Source organism: Pelecanus crispus, chromosome 16 (assembly GCF_030463565.1).
Source record: "Pelecanus crispus isolate bPelCri1 chromosome 16, bPelCri1.pri, whole genome shotgun sequence".
In the NCBI taxonomy this organism is placed as follows: Eukaryota; Metazoa; Chordata; class Aves; order Pelecaniformes; family Pelecanidae; genus Pelecanus; species Pelecanus crispus.
Window position 1 is genome coordinate 8,425,543 of NC_134658.1, and position 15,264 is coordinate 8,440,806.

At 49.4% G+C, this 15,264-nt stretch overlaps 2 protein-coding genes across 4 annotated transcripts in view; one reads left to right on the top strand and one right to left on the bottom strand.

The window, feature by feature from the left end:
* Positions 1-11,051, bottom strand: part of KIAA0319L (KIAA0319 like) — a 33,500-nt gene extending 22,449 nt beyond the window's left edge. For 2 of the 3 annotated variants that reach the window (XM_009486522.2, XM_075722130.1), the window contains exons 1-2: positions 9,554-9,805; positions 2,950-3,647 (exon numbers count right to left, since the gene is read on the bottom strand). In XM_009486522.2, coding sequence (XP_009484797.1) covers positions 2,950-3,647; positions 9,554-9,695 — 840 coding nt within the window. In that variant the 5' untranslated portion in view covers positions 9,696-9,805. Of the gene's footprint in view, positions 1-2,949; positions 3,648-9,553; positions 9,806-11,024 lie in introns of those variants that run through there. The other variant, XM_075722129.1, reaches the window with a different exon arrangement.
* Positions 11,052-11,519: 468 nt separating this feature from the next.
* Positions 11,520-15,264, top strand: NCDN (neurochondrin). The gene is made up of 6 exons (XM_075722139.1): positions 11,520-11,669; positions 12,002-12,988; positions 13,206-13,432; positions 13,610-13,834; positions 14,058-14,200; positions 14,520-15,264. The coding sequence occupies exons 1-6, from the start codon at positions 11,568-11,570 to the stop codon at positions 14,954-14,956; spliced, it is 2,121 nt and encodes a 706-aa protein (XP_075578254.1). The 5' UTR covers positions 11,520-11,567; the 3' UTR covers positions 14,957-15,264.

Here is a 15,264-nt window from a genome sequence, read left to right on the forward strand (position 1 = left end):
AGTGAGACAGGGGGGGAAAAAAAAAAAAAAAAGGTGCCTAGAAAATGTCACTCACTTTCACGGAAAAGCACAAATTTCTCTTCCTTAGTTAAGGGCTGATGAGCAGGGTGCACTGCGGTTTATCCTGGTACACTCACTCTCCTTCACCCCTCTCTGGCTCTACAGCATGGATACAGTAAAACCACAAATTAATGCTAGCTGCACATTAGCAAAGGACATTGCAGATGGCTATGGAGCTATCGGAACTGCAAGAGGAAAATTAAAACTCAGTGAGGCAACGTTTTCCTAAATCAGTCACTTGACTCTTCCCTGAGTCTCTAGGAGCAAAGGAAAAGATTTGCCTTGCCACACATTCAATGCTCATCAACAAAAGGGGAGAATATGCACATTAATTTCTTTCTCCTCTTTAAAGAGGAGTTAAGAGCCACTTTGACCTCAGATGTCCTTTCTCACTTCAGGTGTTTGATGCTCCCAGGTATGAACTGCTTTGCATACAGTAATAATCCAGTATTCTCCCTACCTTCCAAACCACCTGCCAAACCTTCTTTAAGAATACGGTGTTAAATGCACGGCATTCACCTGCTGAAGCCACGTGCTCCATGTACTGGACCAAATCTAGCCCAGGTGAAATTCTACTGATTTCAGCATGTGTGTAACTTTACTTATTCTGGCCCATAACCAACCCAACTTGGAAAACTCCCTGCTTTAGCATCTCCCTCCTGCAAAGGCTGGCCATGTCCCAAGTACACAGCCTTGAATGTTATATCCTTGGCCTAAATTAAACTGCTCTCAGATCAGCAAGGACAGCTGCATAGCTTGCCTTATATTTTGCCAGTTAAAGCTGGATGGTTCAATAATCGAGGAATTAGCCCAGGGCTGGGTAGAACCAGCTTCAGCTCAATACTCCTGTTAAGGTGGATTTTTTAATTCTTTCTCCTCCTCAAAACCTCTATCCTAAATCTCAAAAATGTGACTGCCAGGAATTCCACGACAGCCAATATACATTACTAAGGAGTTTTTATTTTGACAAACCTGCATTTTGTCAAGAGATATGGACCTTCTTACTAGCAAAAAACAGTAAGAGGAAGAAAAACCTTTCCCCAGCATACATCCAACAGTGCACCTTAATGACAATGGAGAGTGCTTCCTAAAGATGGGAAATCCTGGATACTCAGCAATATTCAGAAGCTGATTAATCCATGTAATTCAGTATTTGCAACCAGTTTATTGGACAGGCACTCAACAGTGGATATTAGGAAGAATGTCTTCATGGAAAGGGTGGTCAGGCATTGGAACAGGCTGCCCAGAGAGGTGGTAGAGTCCCCATCCCTGGAAGAGTTCAAAAAACGGGAAGACGTGGCACTTTGGGACATGGTTTAGTGGGCATGGTGGTGTTGGGTTGATGACTGGACTGATGATCTTAGAGGTCCTTTCCAACCTTAATGACTCCTAGTTTTCACTTTCATTATAAATGATCCAGCCACCAAGCCAGGAGGCGTGGGGTTGCTACTCTCCCCTTAATTGGTTTAGTGGTGGACTTGGTAGTGTTAGGTTAATGGTTGGACTGGATGACCTTAAAGGTCTTTTCCAACCTAAACGATTTGATGATTCTATGATATATCTATAATACAACTCAGAACCCAACACTTCAAACTGAACAAGCAGGGAGATACAACAACTATTACCCAAGAGCAACAGAAGACGTTTAAGACTGGCTGTGAAGAAGTCTCCCCAGACATTGCATGCGTAACAATTGAGAGAACAAGGTCACCGTGTAAATGTCGGATATGAGGAGGAAGAAAGAACAGGCAAAGTGGAAGTGCTACTACAGTATTCTGCAGGGGAGAGAGAAAGCCGAGATCTTGAGTCAGGCCTAAATGCTGTGGGGTTCTGGAAAATCAAACATTTGTAAAGTTTTAGTGCATGATTTCATACACCACCCGGGCTGCCCTGGAGCTCTCAGCGGTGTCCCTTGGCTGCTCTCCACATCCTGCTCTGCAGGGTGGTGGCTCAGACCAGTCACAGCCCTACCTGGAACCAAGATTTGAATACGAGGGAGAGAAATAAATTCAGTCAAGTTTCCAGAACAAGAACATAACCACAGGAAAAGGCATCAAGCTTCAACAGTGCCAAATCCTAGAAACATGGCAAAAGGTAAAGAACAGTTTCATAAAATAGAATTCTTTCTATTTCACCACCACAAGCGCATGGGCTTTTTTGTATGATAAGGCTGAAAAAACTATTTGCAGATTTAAAAATACAAACATCATTAACAATTGAAATGCGCCAATTTCTCTTTAAGACTAACATCTAGATTTACTAGATTAACAACACTGTACGTGTTTGGAGTAGAGACTAAACCCTTTTCATTCAACCAAGGCCAATGTAAGCTTTTGTGGATTTGAGAAACTGAAACAGTCTTAAAAAGAGAACAAAAAAGTCGGCATTAAGATGCCAACTCAAGCAAGCAGGCTGACATGAAAGTACACTGGAAACTCTGTGCATGGGTTTATAAAATAACGTATTTAACTGCCTCAATTCAGCACTCAAAGGAAAACAGCATATTTTATTTTGTAGATCTAAAAAAGGTACTTTTACAGGGACCAGTTTTCAACTCCCAGGCACTTCCCACCGACATCACATCTCACCTTTCCTTCTCATTTGGCAAGTACGCTGTGTGACTGTACAAAGGATAAGCATTATCATGACCCCCATCTCCCCTCACCTTCCCAAAGAGAGTTTATCCCAGCTAAGAGGAAAAAAAGAACCTAGCCCCCAAAAAACCCAACCCTTGGCCTTGCCTTGTTGACAGAAGGCTGAACACAGGCATCCAGAAAGGTACCCTATCACTTAAGCAGTTTTAAGTCAAAGTCTACATAAAGCAAGATTGAGCAGGAGGGTGACAGCTGGCCAGGAAAGCCCCATTTCGGCCCCAGCACTCACACTTACCTGTGGCAAGCCAACACCATCTGCATCACTCGATCTATTCACATTATCGCTTTTAGGAGGGAACAGACTTTTGGTTTTCTGCTCTCTTGGATTCTGCCCATTTGCCAGCGAGTCTTTCTTTTGATTTGGACGGCCTTCAGGAACAGGCTTGTCTGCCACTAAGCGCCTCAGTACTTGATCCTTCAAGCGCTCTGCTTCGCTTCGGCTGCTTCTAGATTTGCTATCTGATGATCTGGCTGCAGCCTCACCGCTGGGGCTCGCTGCTACATCCCTTTGCAGGAGTTTCACCCTGTTACCTGCCAAGCTCCACTTCTGGAATGACCTCCGCAGTCTTTTTTTCCCTTGGACAGGGATGCCCCAGTCCAACCACTTGTGAAACCAGGTCTTCACATCGCCTTCCGTTTGAAACTTCAAGAAGTGCTCTGTGCTTTTTGATTTCTTTAAAAACACCAAAACAGAGTCAGAAAAGCCAGTCCTGTTTGCCTGACACATGTCAGGCATAGTGCAGTTCACCTGGATGCACATATTTTCCAAGAACCAAAAGGCATCACAGGTGGGGCTCTGACAGCAAGCAGTCTGACAGGACTGTACAGTATGAAATCCTTCCAGAAGCTGTAAATGGTGATCCTCCCACGCTCTCAAACGGCCACCAAACAGGATCTTCCCCGGCTCGCATTTAGATCTGTTCCAGTTTGCGTCTGGGAAAAGGGAGGGAAGACAAATAAAGGTAATTCTCAATCCTTTAAAGCAGTGGACAATAGATCCTCATTGCAATTGTCAGGATGAATTTAGGGCACAGGAGCAATGTAGGAGAGGGTACAGGGCAGTAAACCGGGGGCTTCTCCAAACCTACACCTGACCTCAGTATCCAGTACTTGCACAAGATTTTAAGCAACTATCTGCACCTCCTACCAACCGGACCACCACCCTTTTTGATAGCAATGGAGCTAAATCCATGTACAACAACAGACATGAAAACAGAAACATTCCTGTTTCAGAGAAGATTGTAAGGCACAGACTGAACAGTGAGGCTGAGGTTACACAGCAAGTTCAGAGCCAGAAATTGAACCCAGGAATCCCAAGTGCAGTTTCTTACTGCAACCAGTAAACAGCACTGCCCCTCTGCCCATAGTTTGCCTTGAAGGAGAACTCAGGAAACAGTGGCACTGGCTTGGTTCACAGTATAAAGGCACGTCTTCCTCTTCCGTGCTGATGTCTGGAGTCAGTCACTTGACTGAAACTGCTCCATTTGAGAAGTCGTTACATCTTCTGGAACAAAGGTCTGCAAGGCCTATCCTTGCCACCCGCTCCACCGTAGTGCTTTCTATAACAGAAATTACCTGTCAAATGTTTTTTAAGAGTCAAGCTACTTCAGATCTCAGATCAGCGGTAAAGCAGCAACTGCTTTGCATATGGATTTTTTTTTTTTTCTTAGCATGAAAAATTAGAGCGCTTGCAGGGATCAATGGATTAAAGGCTTCCAAAATTCAGAGCTCTGCAGATTAAGGACTCCCTAAAAATAGACTAATGACCTATGGGACTGTTACACTGTGCTGTGTTCAGCATCCAAGGGATAATAGGTCACTGGAAGATTACAAACTATGTCGCTGGACTCCGAGTAGTGCGCTGGAAAATATGCTCCAGATCTGGCTCCCTGCCTGTCAAGCATGGAGTTCTTGAACACAACACAAATAGGAAACTTCTTGCTCCATTAAAATAAAGAAGTCTGAATTCAAAGTACAATACCCTGATCCCCATTTCTTGACAGCATATAAAGAAAAGTTCAGTAACATATTAGTATTCCAGTAACTCTGAATGAATAGACACTTCATGGTGCATTATACCCATGTTCACTACAGTGGGAACTAAACAAATTAAGAGGCATGGATGTAGAGGCTACTGATCCATCTGCCTGTCTCCCCAAGAAGAATTCTCACCCCACTTCTCCTGTCACTTCCAAGTTACAAACACATCAGAGATGGAATACGTTGAGGCACAGGAGAAACACCACACAGATCTCCATGTCTCATCCACCGAATAACAGTAATTTGGTGATGGCACTGCAGTGCGTTATGATTCTTGGAAGAAATCATGTAAGGTCCCCGCTGCCCAGCACAACTCCGACAGCCTTGTGAGCCATGGCAGGCTCATGTAGCAGGAAGTTTTCCAAGTGCCCACCACGACACAGACAGAAGTGCAGAGGGGGAAGGAAGTATTTTTCTGGTCAAGTCTGAAGCTCATGAGCAGTGGTCAACCTCAACCTTCTGAAGCAACAATCCCGGAAAACTCTCTGTGAGACTAGAACAGTACAGATGGATGCAGGTGTCTTCCACTCTGGCTGCTTTAGGCTACTCGAAGCATTTGACTTCAGGACTTTAAACTCCAGCTGTAAAAACACTTACCTCACACTACTGAGATGGCAAGGAACTCTGACCCTCTGAATCACAGCTAATAGCCAAAGTTAGCAATATAAAAGCGCTGTGGCATTCCCCTTCCTCCCGCACCATCCCCAGGCATAGGAGGAAGGGCAAAGTCACAGCACTTATAGCCTTGTATGACCTAGATAACCTCATATGACCAAAGAAAGCAAGTAGGGAAGATGGAGGGCATGTTTCATTGTAATTCAGTTATCCCAAACACCACAGTAGGTGTAACAGCTTTTGTACTCCTGATCATTAAAGGTATCCACATACAATGATTTTCTCACCCAGAACGGATTAGCCACTTGTTTAAAATGAAGGATGATGGCCATATTCATGTACCTTTTGTGTGGAATCTCTTGCTACACCAAGAATTTCAACCCAAAAAGGGAACTCATACCACCACGAGTAAAAAAGTTTACTTTTGAGACATCAGAAAGCAGGAAGCAAAAGTGTTATTTACAGCTTATTGTGAAGCCAGCTCCGCAAAGGCAGTTTGAAGCCAAGGCTCCAGAAAGATAGCATCAGCTGGAACGGAATGCACTTGAGATCCTGTGACCAAGTCATGGGGAACCAGAGCTCCCTGTGGGCATCTGAACCCACAACTGTGCAGAAGATGGGGAAGCTCTTCACTCGAGCAATGTCCAACTGCAACACGTAAATGAAACTTTACATACGTTCAACAGAGAGAGAAGTTGACATCAGCACCTTTAAAATCATCACCATCCTCGTCACGCTTCATCAAGACACGACACTTCCTTCGAGAGCAAGCAGACTGTCTGCCCGGGGCAACAACCAGCCTCATTACACCCCAAAGCGCTCAGCCTGACAGTCACCCTGACACGACTGTGCGCACAGGCAGGGACAAGCACCTGGCACTAACCTGACGGGCCTGGAATTAGGACAGAGTTTGGGGTGGGGGGGTGTATACACACAAAAGGTGCATGTATGTACACACACACTCCAGACTTAGAGAAACAAGTAACAAATGGAAGAATAACACTATTGCTGTGAATTTCAAGAGGATCTTATCCATTCAGACTCAGTTTAGCCTTAAAAAAAAAAAAAAAAAAAAATCACTTTCTGTTAAAGGTGAAGCACTGTCCTTATTATATCCTGTGCAAAAGGGAAACGTGCTGCTTCCCACATCCCTAAAATCCCTCCTCCTCCTCCTCCTCAACCAGTGCTCATCTATCTCTCCTCAGGTGTCAACCCTGGCTCATACATCTCACTCGCATTAAGGCTTGATACAGAACCCAGTGAAATTCAGCAGCAGCTTTCTAGTAACAGGCTTAGAACTGGGGCACAAACAGAATGGGGCATATTTGAGATGCAAGTGTTCCCAAGGAAGACATCCCTTGCGAAAAATCACTACATAAGTATTATATTTATTCATCTAAAATGTAAAACCTGAATCCCCATAAGCATCTCCTAGGTATGCCAGAGCCATGACTTGGCCCAAATGACACAACACTACCATACCGAGAGCATTCTGCTTCTCTTTTAACCCTCTGCTAAACGAAGATGCAGAGATTTGAATTATATTTTGGCCAGATTTCATTTCCAGAACTCTGCTAATGCCCACCTACGACACGTTCATTTGAAATTAGCCAATATGGTTTCTGAATTACTGTACATGGATAGCTTAAAACTCTGTTAACTCTCAGGAATGACAGAAGTGAACAGGCAACTCGCAACACGCCAGCCCAGCATTCTAGATGTACCTTTGTCCACAGAACCATGCTGATTTTCACCTAAGCAAGTCCCATGGTCTTTGGTGGGCATCACACATTCAGACAGCTCCAAGTTCCATGGCAGAAAAGCAGAACTCCTCAGTCTACACTCACATGTCATCTCTGGAAAGATGAAACATTTTCTGCCAGGAAAAATCCACCCAGCCTGTTCACAAAACAATTCCTTTCTGAGAATCCTGCAGGAACTCACTATGGGCCAAACTGTTGTGATGAGAAGCCACATGCTGCAATTCGCAGTCTTGCAGATGGGGATCTCCACAGAACCTGGTGCAGCACCTGCACTAAGCAGACACGGACCTGCACCAAATGAGAGAAGGCAGCTGTGAGTACCGGCAGAGTTACTAACTCCTGCTTACGGAGACAGCAGCCTGTACAGTCCCTTCCAGTTCCTTGTGCTGGACCCTACGCAGTCACACGTGGCAGCCGCAGACAGGAACGCCCAGGCTGGGTCAGACCAGCAGGCCGGTAAATCCAGTCACTGACAGCAGCAATGCCAGCAGGTTCACAGAAAAGCACGAGGAACCTGTCAGCGGGAACGTCCCTGAGGACGAGTTCCCTCCTAAGCCCCAGCAGCCTGCCCAGCCTAGCGCAACACAAATCACAAGACGCCCGCACAGTGTGTGTGCTTAGTCACTTCTTAATGTTGTTTTTGTCATTTTTTTTCTTCCCTAGTGTATCAGTACAAAAACCACTGCTCTTCTCAGGAGTTCCTGTCCCGGCAACGCAGCTCACAGCTTTGCTGAGCAGCAGGGGAATGAAGAACAGTTTCTAATAAGCAGCTCAGGTTCACAGACTTGCTCAGGCAGTTAATCCCTCCTGATACCAGATTAATGATTAAAGACTTGACTCTATAGACTTTTTAAATCTGTCACACGTAACCAATTATGTCAACATAGTTCCTCTTGCATAACTCCGCATGATCACGCTAATTTCTAGGCAGCCATAATTCCTCTTCAGTTTAACGAACTCTGCTGCCTAAGTGATGCAAGCAAGACCAAAAGAACAAAAATTCTACAATGGTAAAAGTGTCCACATCAGGATAACTATGTCACATATAATTATATTTATTTCCACGCACGCATCAGCCCTCATGGTTTTGCCTCTCCCAAGCAGACCAGCCCTCAAACACTGCAGCACTGTCCGAAACACCCTCTAAGAGTGACACAGGATTCACAGCTCTAGCTCCAGACTTCTAAGATACTACTAAAGACATGAAATGCTGCACAGGAAGCCCAGTCTACAAGGAAACACACAATCCACCTGACACACCATCCAAACCCACAGCACTGAGAACCCTTTGCTAGGACCAGGAATACAAATACGTCTTTCCAGGTTCTAAACTAGCAGATTCAGGTCACACAGCTCATTAGTTTAATCAAATCTGTCACTCAGTAAGTGTCCAGGAAGGCCTGGTGAAACAACAGAGACACTGCAGCAGCCTAGAGAACACATCCACATAACCAAGAAGCAAAGCAAAACAACCCCCTTTTCAAATCTTGCTACCATTAAGACATAGCAACCTTCCAGCAAAAAGAAAGCAGCTAGCAGCTGTCACACAGGTTGATATATACGAAAGTCACCACCGCCTCAAACCTATAATTCACTGCAACTTGAACAAAGATAAAAAAAGGCACAGAACAAACTTTCTTAACTAGGGTCTGGTGAAAGCTACATGCACGCGTGGGAAAAATACCACCTCTTGGTGAAGATGTGGCCTCAAAACACTCACAGGAACTTAACACATCTCTCAGAAAAGTCAGAATCTGAACTTTTTAAACAAAAAGCTCACACACAATCCATTATGTGACCACTTCCATACAAGCCACTAACTTGGTTATTTACTTGAGCGGGAGACTGGTTACTCAAGTTTGAACAGGAAATAAAAAAACAAACAGTTGCCTGTAGGCAAATACAGATTATTGACATACTGCGTTTGGGGAGAGTCTTAAACATTTGAGGGCTAAGAAAACGTTCCTGCCTTCCCAACTTGCTTCAAGTATTCCTTAGATGAAATTATTTTCCAGAGTATAACTTGTTTGTTCCGCAGAAAAAAAGATTCTCAGCTCAGAAAAAGCTCTCTATGAGATAACAGGCAAGTGCCTGAAAGCCAGCACCACGTGTGAAGACGCACGACAGTAGCTGCGTGGGACAGACAGACACCCTGCTGCTGACCACTTGGTTACTCAAAATAACAGTTGGTTATCAGAGCACTACAGCGTTACGAGAAGCGGCCTCCTCCTGCTCCACATCTCTCCTACCCTTCTGACAGCTCATTCAGTAACTATCAAGGGTGGGGTTTTGTTTGGTTTTTAAACCAGCTACAATGTCTAGCAGCAAATAATTTCACCTTCCTCTCAGAATATTTTAAACAAGCAAGAGGGATAAATATCATAAGAAATATAGACACGGTCCCAGAGAAAACAGAATCACCTGCTGAGGAGCACAAGGCACACAGGCAAGCGCACAGGTAGAACAGCTGCAGGCTTCTCGGCTCCCTTGCAGGTTTTCCCAGGCAGTATCGTGGCAGAAATCGGGCGCTGATGCTGAACTTGGCTTCCAACCTCTTCTCCATGGCCTTTGTGGGCAGCAGCGGGGTTCTAGAAACATGTAAGATATGAAACACAAAACATCCACTGGCAATTGGAATACTCTTGCACAGATTCAGCTGACATTATGAAGAGCATGGAGCATCTGTGGAGGAAAAGGAATGTCTTATCATATCTGCTGTGACTTAGTCCAGCTGCTGCTAAGCAACTATCAATATACGATACTAAAGTGAAATCCCTAGTAGCAAAGTTTCCAGTGTTGAACTGCAGCAGGCCACCATGACGGCCTTTCCCATCACCCTTGCGACGTCCTCCTCCAGACCCCACCACTTCCAGCGGCAAAATATCTAATACCACAGTCTACGGGATTCCAAAGACGCGTTTGGGAAATTTCAGTTTCAAATATGCCACAGGGAACGGACACCCAGCCAGCACCACGAGCATAACACTGGCACTGACAAACCCAGCACATCTGCCCGGCGATGTCGCTGCTCGCATGCTGGCGCTGGCTGGTACCAGCCAGAAACAAACAGAAACAAGAAGACAGCAGTGCTGAGAAAGACGGAGCCGAAGGTCTGGTTTGCCTCGTACTTTGCTCTGCGGGGCACTGATCACAAAAGCTCTGATGCTCGTTCTCAGCCTTTCTAATGCCCAAAGGCTCTTTTACAGCCTGATATGCTACTGGAATCTCAATTAGCTCTAGGCGACTTGATATGAAAACATTAGTTATTTCACAAGTAATAAATACTATCTGTTTTCAGAGAGTAATGAAACACCATTAGGCACAAGGAGTTAAACCTGCCGTTTCTGAAGAATTGTTAGAAGACTTGTTAGGGACTGTCAGCAGAATTGTTAGGGACTGTCAGCAGAGTTGTTAGGGACTGTCAGCAGAGTTGTTAGGGACTGTTGCTGGAGATGGACCAGCGCATTGCTTAAACGCTCCTCGTCTGTAAAACCCCGAGGGAATTTCACTCAGCCGCGCGGCAGCGAGGAGCATGAGCACCGAGAGGGAGGGAGCGGGAGGAAGGCTTCGGGGGGCTCACGACAGGAGGGGTGAGCCCGCGGCTGTCCGGCCAACAGGCCGCTGGGGAAACTCCCCCACCCCCGGGGCCCGGGGCCGCGGCCCTGCGGACACGAGCACCCGCTGCCGCCGGGGCTCTCCCCGCGGGCCGAGGCGGCTCGGGGCCGGGCCGCAGGCGCCGACCAGCCGGGCTCCCCCCGCAGCGGCCCGGCTGGCAGGACACGCCGAGGGCGGAGGCCCCGGCCCGGAGCGGCCAGTGCCCCCGGGGCCGCGACTGGGCCCCGCCGGGCCGGGCGGGCGGAGGGAGCGCAGCGGGCGGCCGGCGGGTACGTACCAGGGGCGCATGGCGAGGCGAGGCGAGCTCGGCGGCCTCAGGCGGGCGGCGGGGCCGGGCCGGGCCTCCAGCGCGGCGGGCCGGGGCGCAGCGCGGCCTCCTGCCCCGCGGCCATGGCGGCGGCGGCGGCGCCTCGGCAGCGGCGGGCGCCCGCTCACCCCTCACCCGGAAGCTGAACCTCCGCCTCCCGGAACCGGGACCACCTCTGCAGGCGCCGTCCGCTCGGCGCCAGGGCTGCGGAGCCGGCTGCCGGGGCTCGGGGCGGCGGGCGGGGCGGGGCGGGGCGGGGCCGGGCCGCCCTCCCGCAGCCGGCGGGCCAGGAGGCCGCGCAGCCACAGGTGATTTGCCCACAGGCCGCGCGGAGGCGGTGGCTTCGGGGACCGCCCAACAAGGCGGCAGACGGTTGGCCGGCGGCGCGGAGGCGGAGCGCGGATTGGCTGGGACGCGGCCCGGGGCGGCGGGCGGCAGAGGGAAGGGGCCGAGGGCCCCCGGGTGCCAGCGGCGCCGGTTTTACTCCCCGTCCGTAAACCGACCGACCTGGCCATGGCCTCGGAGCCCGGAGACGGACACTCGACGCTGAAGAGGTGCCTCGGTGTGCTCAGAGACGCGAGAAACGACAGCGAGCAGTTCGCGGCCTTGCTGCTGGTGAGGAGCGGCCGCCTCGGGAGCGGGCAGGGGGAAGGCGAAACCCGCCGCTGGAACCGAGAGCGGCCGTTGCGGCTGCGCCTGCTGGCGCCGGGGGTTTCGGGGCCGAGGGCTTCCACGCCTCGGTGCGCCCGTGGGCAGAGCGGAGGGAGCCTGCGCTCTTGAAGCTCTCCGGTAAAGCCCGAGATCAGCGCTCAGGCCAAGTGCCCAGCTCAGCGGGTACTCCTCTGTACTAATGCAAGCTCTTGAGGCGTCTTATTTGCCTGTTCAAGCCTATAAATTTAGCGAAGCCTCTTGCTACGCTGCGCATTCACCCCTGGTTTGCCTTACAGGTGACCAAAGCGGTCAGAGCCGGAGAATTAGATGCTAAGACCCGTCGCCAGATCTTTGACGCAATTGGATTCACGTTTCCGAATCGCCTGCTCGCCTCCAGGCAGCCCCCGGCGGGCTGCTCCCAGCACACCTTCCGAGCGCTGGGCCTTACTCTCTTGGCATGTTTCTGCACCGATCCAGAGTTGGCCGGTCACTCCCAGATCCTGAACAAAATCCCAACCTTCAACGACATCCTGGTTTCCCCCTGCAATCCGGACAGCACATCCATGATCGATGATGTATACCAGTGCCTGAGTGCTGTCATGGCCACTGCCAGGGGCCCCAGAGAGCTGGTGACCAAAGGGACGGTGTCTGCCCTGTGCCAGGCCTACGTGAATTGCGGTTATGGCTCTGACCGTGCTTTGACGCTGCTCTTGGGGCTGTTGGCCATAGCAGAGGCGAAGTGCTGGCAGAGAGACGCTCCGCACCTCCTGGCTGTGCTGAGCAAGCTCTCCGATGATTTTCTCAAGGCTGAAGACATGACCAAATTTGAATTGTGTGAGCTTCTGCCACACTTCATCCCCCTGTCGCCACCCCTCATGCAGGACTCGCAGGGCTCTGAGTGCCTCCACAGACTTTACAAGGGGCTGGCTAACATCTTGGGCAGTAAACTCAGCCAGTCGCAGCGGGACCCTGCTCTGAAGCTTGCTGCCTACCTTGTGCAGGCCTGTGGGTCAGAGTGGATCCCAGCAGGAAGAGCTGGAAGCAAGTTCCTGGCCTTGCTGGTGAACTTGGCTTGTGTGGAGGTCCGCCTGACCCTAGAGGAGCCAGATCCCTTGGAGGTAGAGGGGAAGAAAGAAGTGGTAACAGCCTGCTATGTCCTTATTGAGATGGGGATCCAGGAGTGCCTGAGAGAAGAGAAACCGCTGCTGGAAGAGGTGCAGAAAATGCAGCTCATAAGGATCATGGAGGAGGCATTTGGAGCTATAATATTCTACATGAGACAGGTAATGCAGGGCTTTCAAGCAAAGAGCCTGTTTTTGTGGGCTTCTCTGGGAGGCTTGGATAGCTGTTCACCAGGATGCTTAATGGGTGCTCAGCAGCTCCTGGCCTTAGCTGCGCAGAGCAAAATGTACATCTTGGCCCACTGTGGTTTTCATACCTGCGGTAGCTCGATAGGAGAGCAGCCCTAACGTGTCATTTTCTGTTTTCTTCTTCATGCAGGCTAAGCAGGAGGAGCTACAAGATCCTTTCATATTTGCTTCTGTTCGAATCCTTGGAGCCTGGATGGCAGAAGAGACATCCTCCCTCAAGCAGGAAATCTGTGAGCTCTTGCCTTTCCTTGTTCATTATGCCAGGAAGCTTTTCAGAGAAGTCAGCCCAACTGCGAGTCTTCCCCAGCCAGAGCCGGTCAGCACCGAGGGCTCTGGCTTACCCCAGGATGCTCTGAGGTGTGTATTTTAAGCACATTTAAGCTGATGCATTTTAGCACCAACCTGCTCAAATCTTTTTCTATTTTCCATTCTCCCAGTGCCAATTCCACGGCTCTTTTTTCCCCCCCCAGTTGGATGTAAATGCAGGGCTTAGACCCATTCTACTTCATGTTCCAAATTTCTTTCCCCTTTCAGATTTCTGCTACCTGGCTTTTGCCATTTAACAGCAGAGGACAGGCCCCGGGACATCCTCATCGCAGAAGGGGCACCAGCACTGCTGTGCGAGTACTTCCTCCATCAGTGGGAGGTGCTGACCTCCGAGCCCGGGTCCCTGACTCCACTGACAAGCACTGAAATGAGTCTGCAGACTGCGTGTGGGATTTTCCTCAACCTGGTCGTGACTGCACCGGACTTCATCAGGTGACAGAGCCACAGGAGCTGGCTTTAAGATTGTCAGTGGGAAGAAAGAGGGTGCATTGTGAGATGAGCTTGTAGGATCTTTTAAGACACCATGCTGAAAAAGGGATGTCCCTTTTTCAATGCCGATTTACATTACTTTTTTTGTCCTACATTTAACCTCAACATTTTCAGGTGCTTCTGGCTCTGCTCGGGAAATGTGTCTCAGGCTTTGCTTTCTCTCTAGGCGAGACAAAGCCTTTTCCTCCTTGATGGACATGTTGCTGAAGTCTCTTCCGCTTCTGCTGCCCCAGAAAGATCGCCTGGTTCTAGCAGCCAACATTGCCACTCTGGGCCTGATGATGGCCAGGATCCTTGCAAGTTCAGCGGGTAAGAAGAGTTCCCACTGGCAAAGTTGCATGTTGCTCTGCATGGGCAGACACCAGGTCTGGGTGCTTGGGCTGGTGAAAGCAAATACAGAGGAAACAGGTTCAGTTTCTGTCATTGGAAAAGTGACAAAAACAGAAACCTGGAGGAGCAGGGAACATGCAGAAAATTCTGTAGGCTGATGGGCTGGGATGAAGAGATTTCTAGGGCAGGACAGTATTCTGCTCTCCCCAAAAGCCCTGCTGCAGACAGACCCACTGAAGGGTCCCTCCTTTGGCCGGGTGAGCTCTGTATCGAGTCATGCATTTCCTTTTTCTTCCAGTCCTTCAGGGGACCCAGCCTGCCAAGGAGTTTTTCGGAGCCGCCATTCAATTCCTATCCCAGGCCCACACCGCCCAAGCAGACCCTGGTAGCAACGGCTTGGTCGCGGCCGTGTCGCCTGCCTACGCGAGTGCCTGGGCTGACATCCGTGAGCTCTGGTTCCTGGGGATGCAGGCCTTGGCCAGCTGCGTGCCGCTTTTCCCCTGCCTGCCGCAAGCCGTCCTCCAGGTGCGGTGGCTGGAAGGCCTCTCCGAGTTCCTGACCCGCGTCGCTCCAGCCTCGGTGGATTTTGAACTCATTGCCGCTTTCCAGGGCGTGTTGGTAGAGCTGGCCAGAGCCAGCAAGCCATGCAGGGACGTGATCCTGTCGCATCACGGTGGGGAGTGGGCCAACCTTTACGGTATGGCAGCTTTGGAACAGTGTCTGTCTGAGCAGTGAAGAGCCAGCAGCACCCTGGTGTGGGAAATAAAGCCAGACACCTGCACGAGATCTGTTCAACATTTCTCACCCACCCTTTGGTGCTGGACGGGGACAAAAACCATTTAAATGATCAAACTATGAAACTGGAGTGATGCAGCAGAGCTCAGTGGGATTTGCACTGTCCACAACCCAACATGCAGAACCATTGCTGCATCAGAACATTTCAATGTGCACCTGCTTGACCTTCTGTCAGTATTTCTTTTGGAAAAAAAAAAAAAAGTAGTTTTTATTATTAAAGATGTTTTCTGTTGCTTCGTTTTTTCAAA

Bases quoted from the DNA above. Each gene is read 5' to 3' on its own strand.
- NCDN (XM_075722139.1), top strand. From the start codon at position 11,568: ATGGCCTCGGAGCCCGGAGACGGACACTCGACGCTGAAGAGGTGCCTC. The intron at 13,835-14,057 runs GTGACAGAGCCA...CTTTCTCTCTAG, and splicing joins ACTGCACCGGACTTCATCAG to GCGAGACAAAGCCTTTTCCT. The intron at 14,201-14,519 runs GTAAGAAGAGTT...TTTTTCTTCCAG, and splicing joins GATCCTTGCAAGTTCAGCGG to TCCTTCAGGGGACCCAGCCT.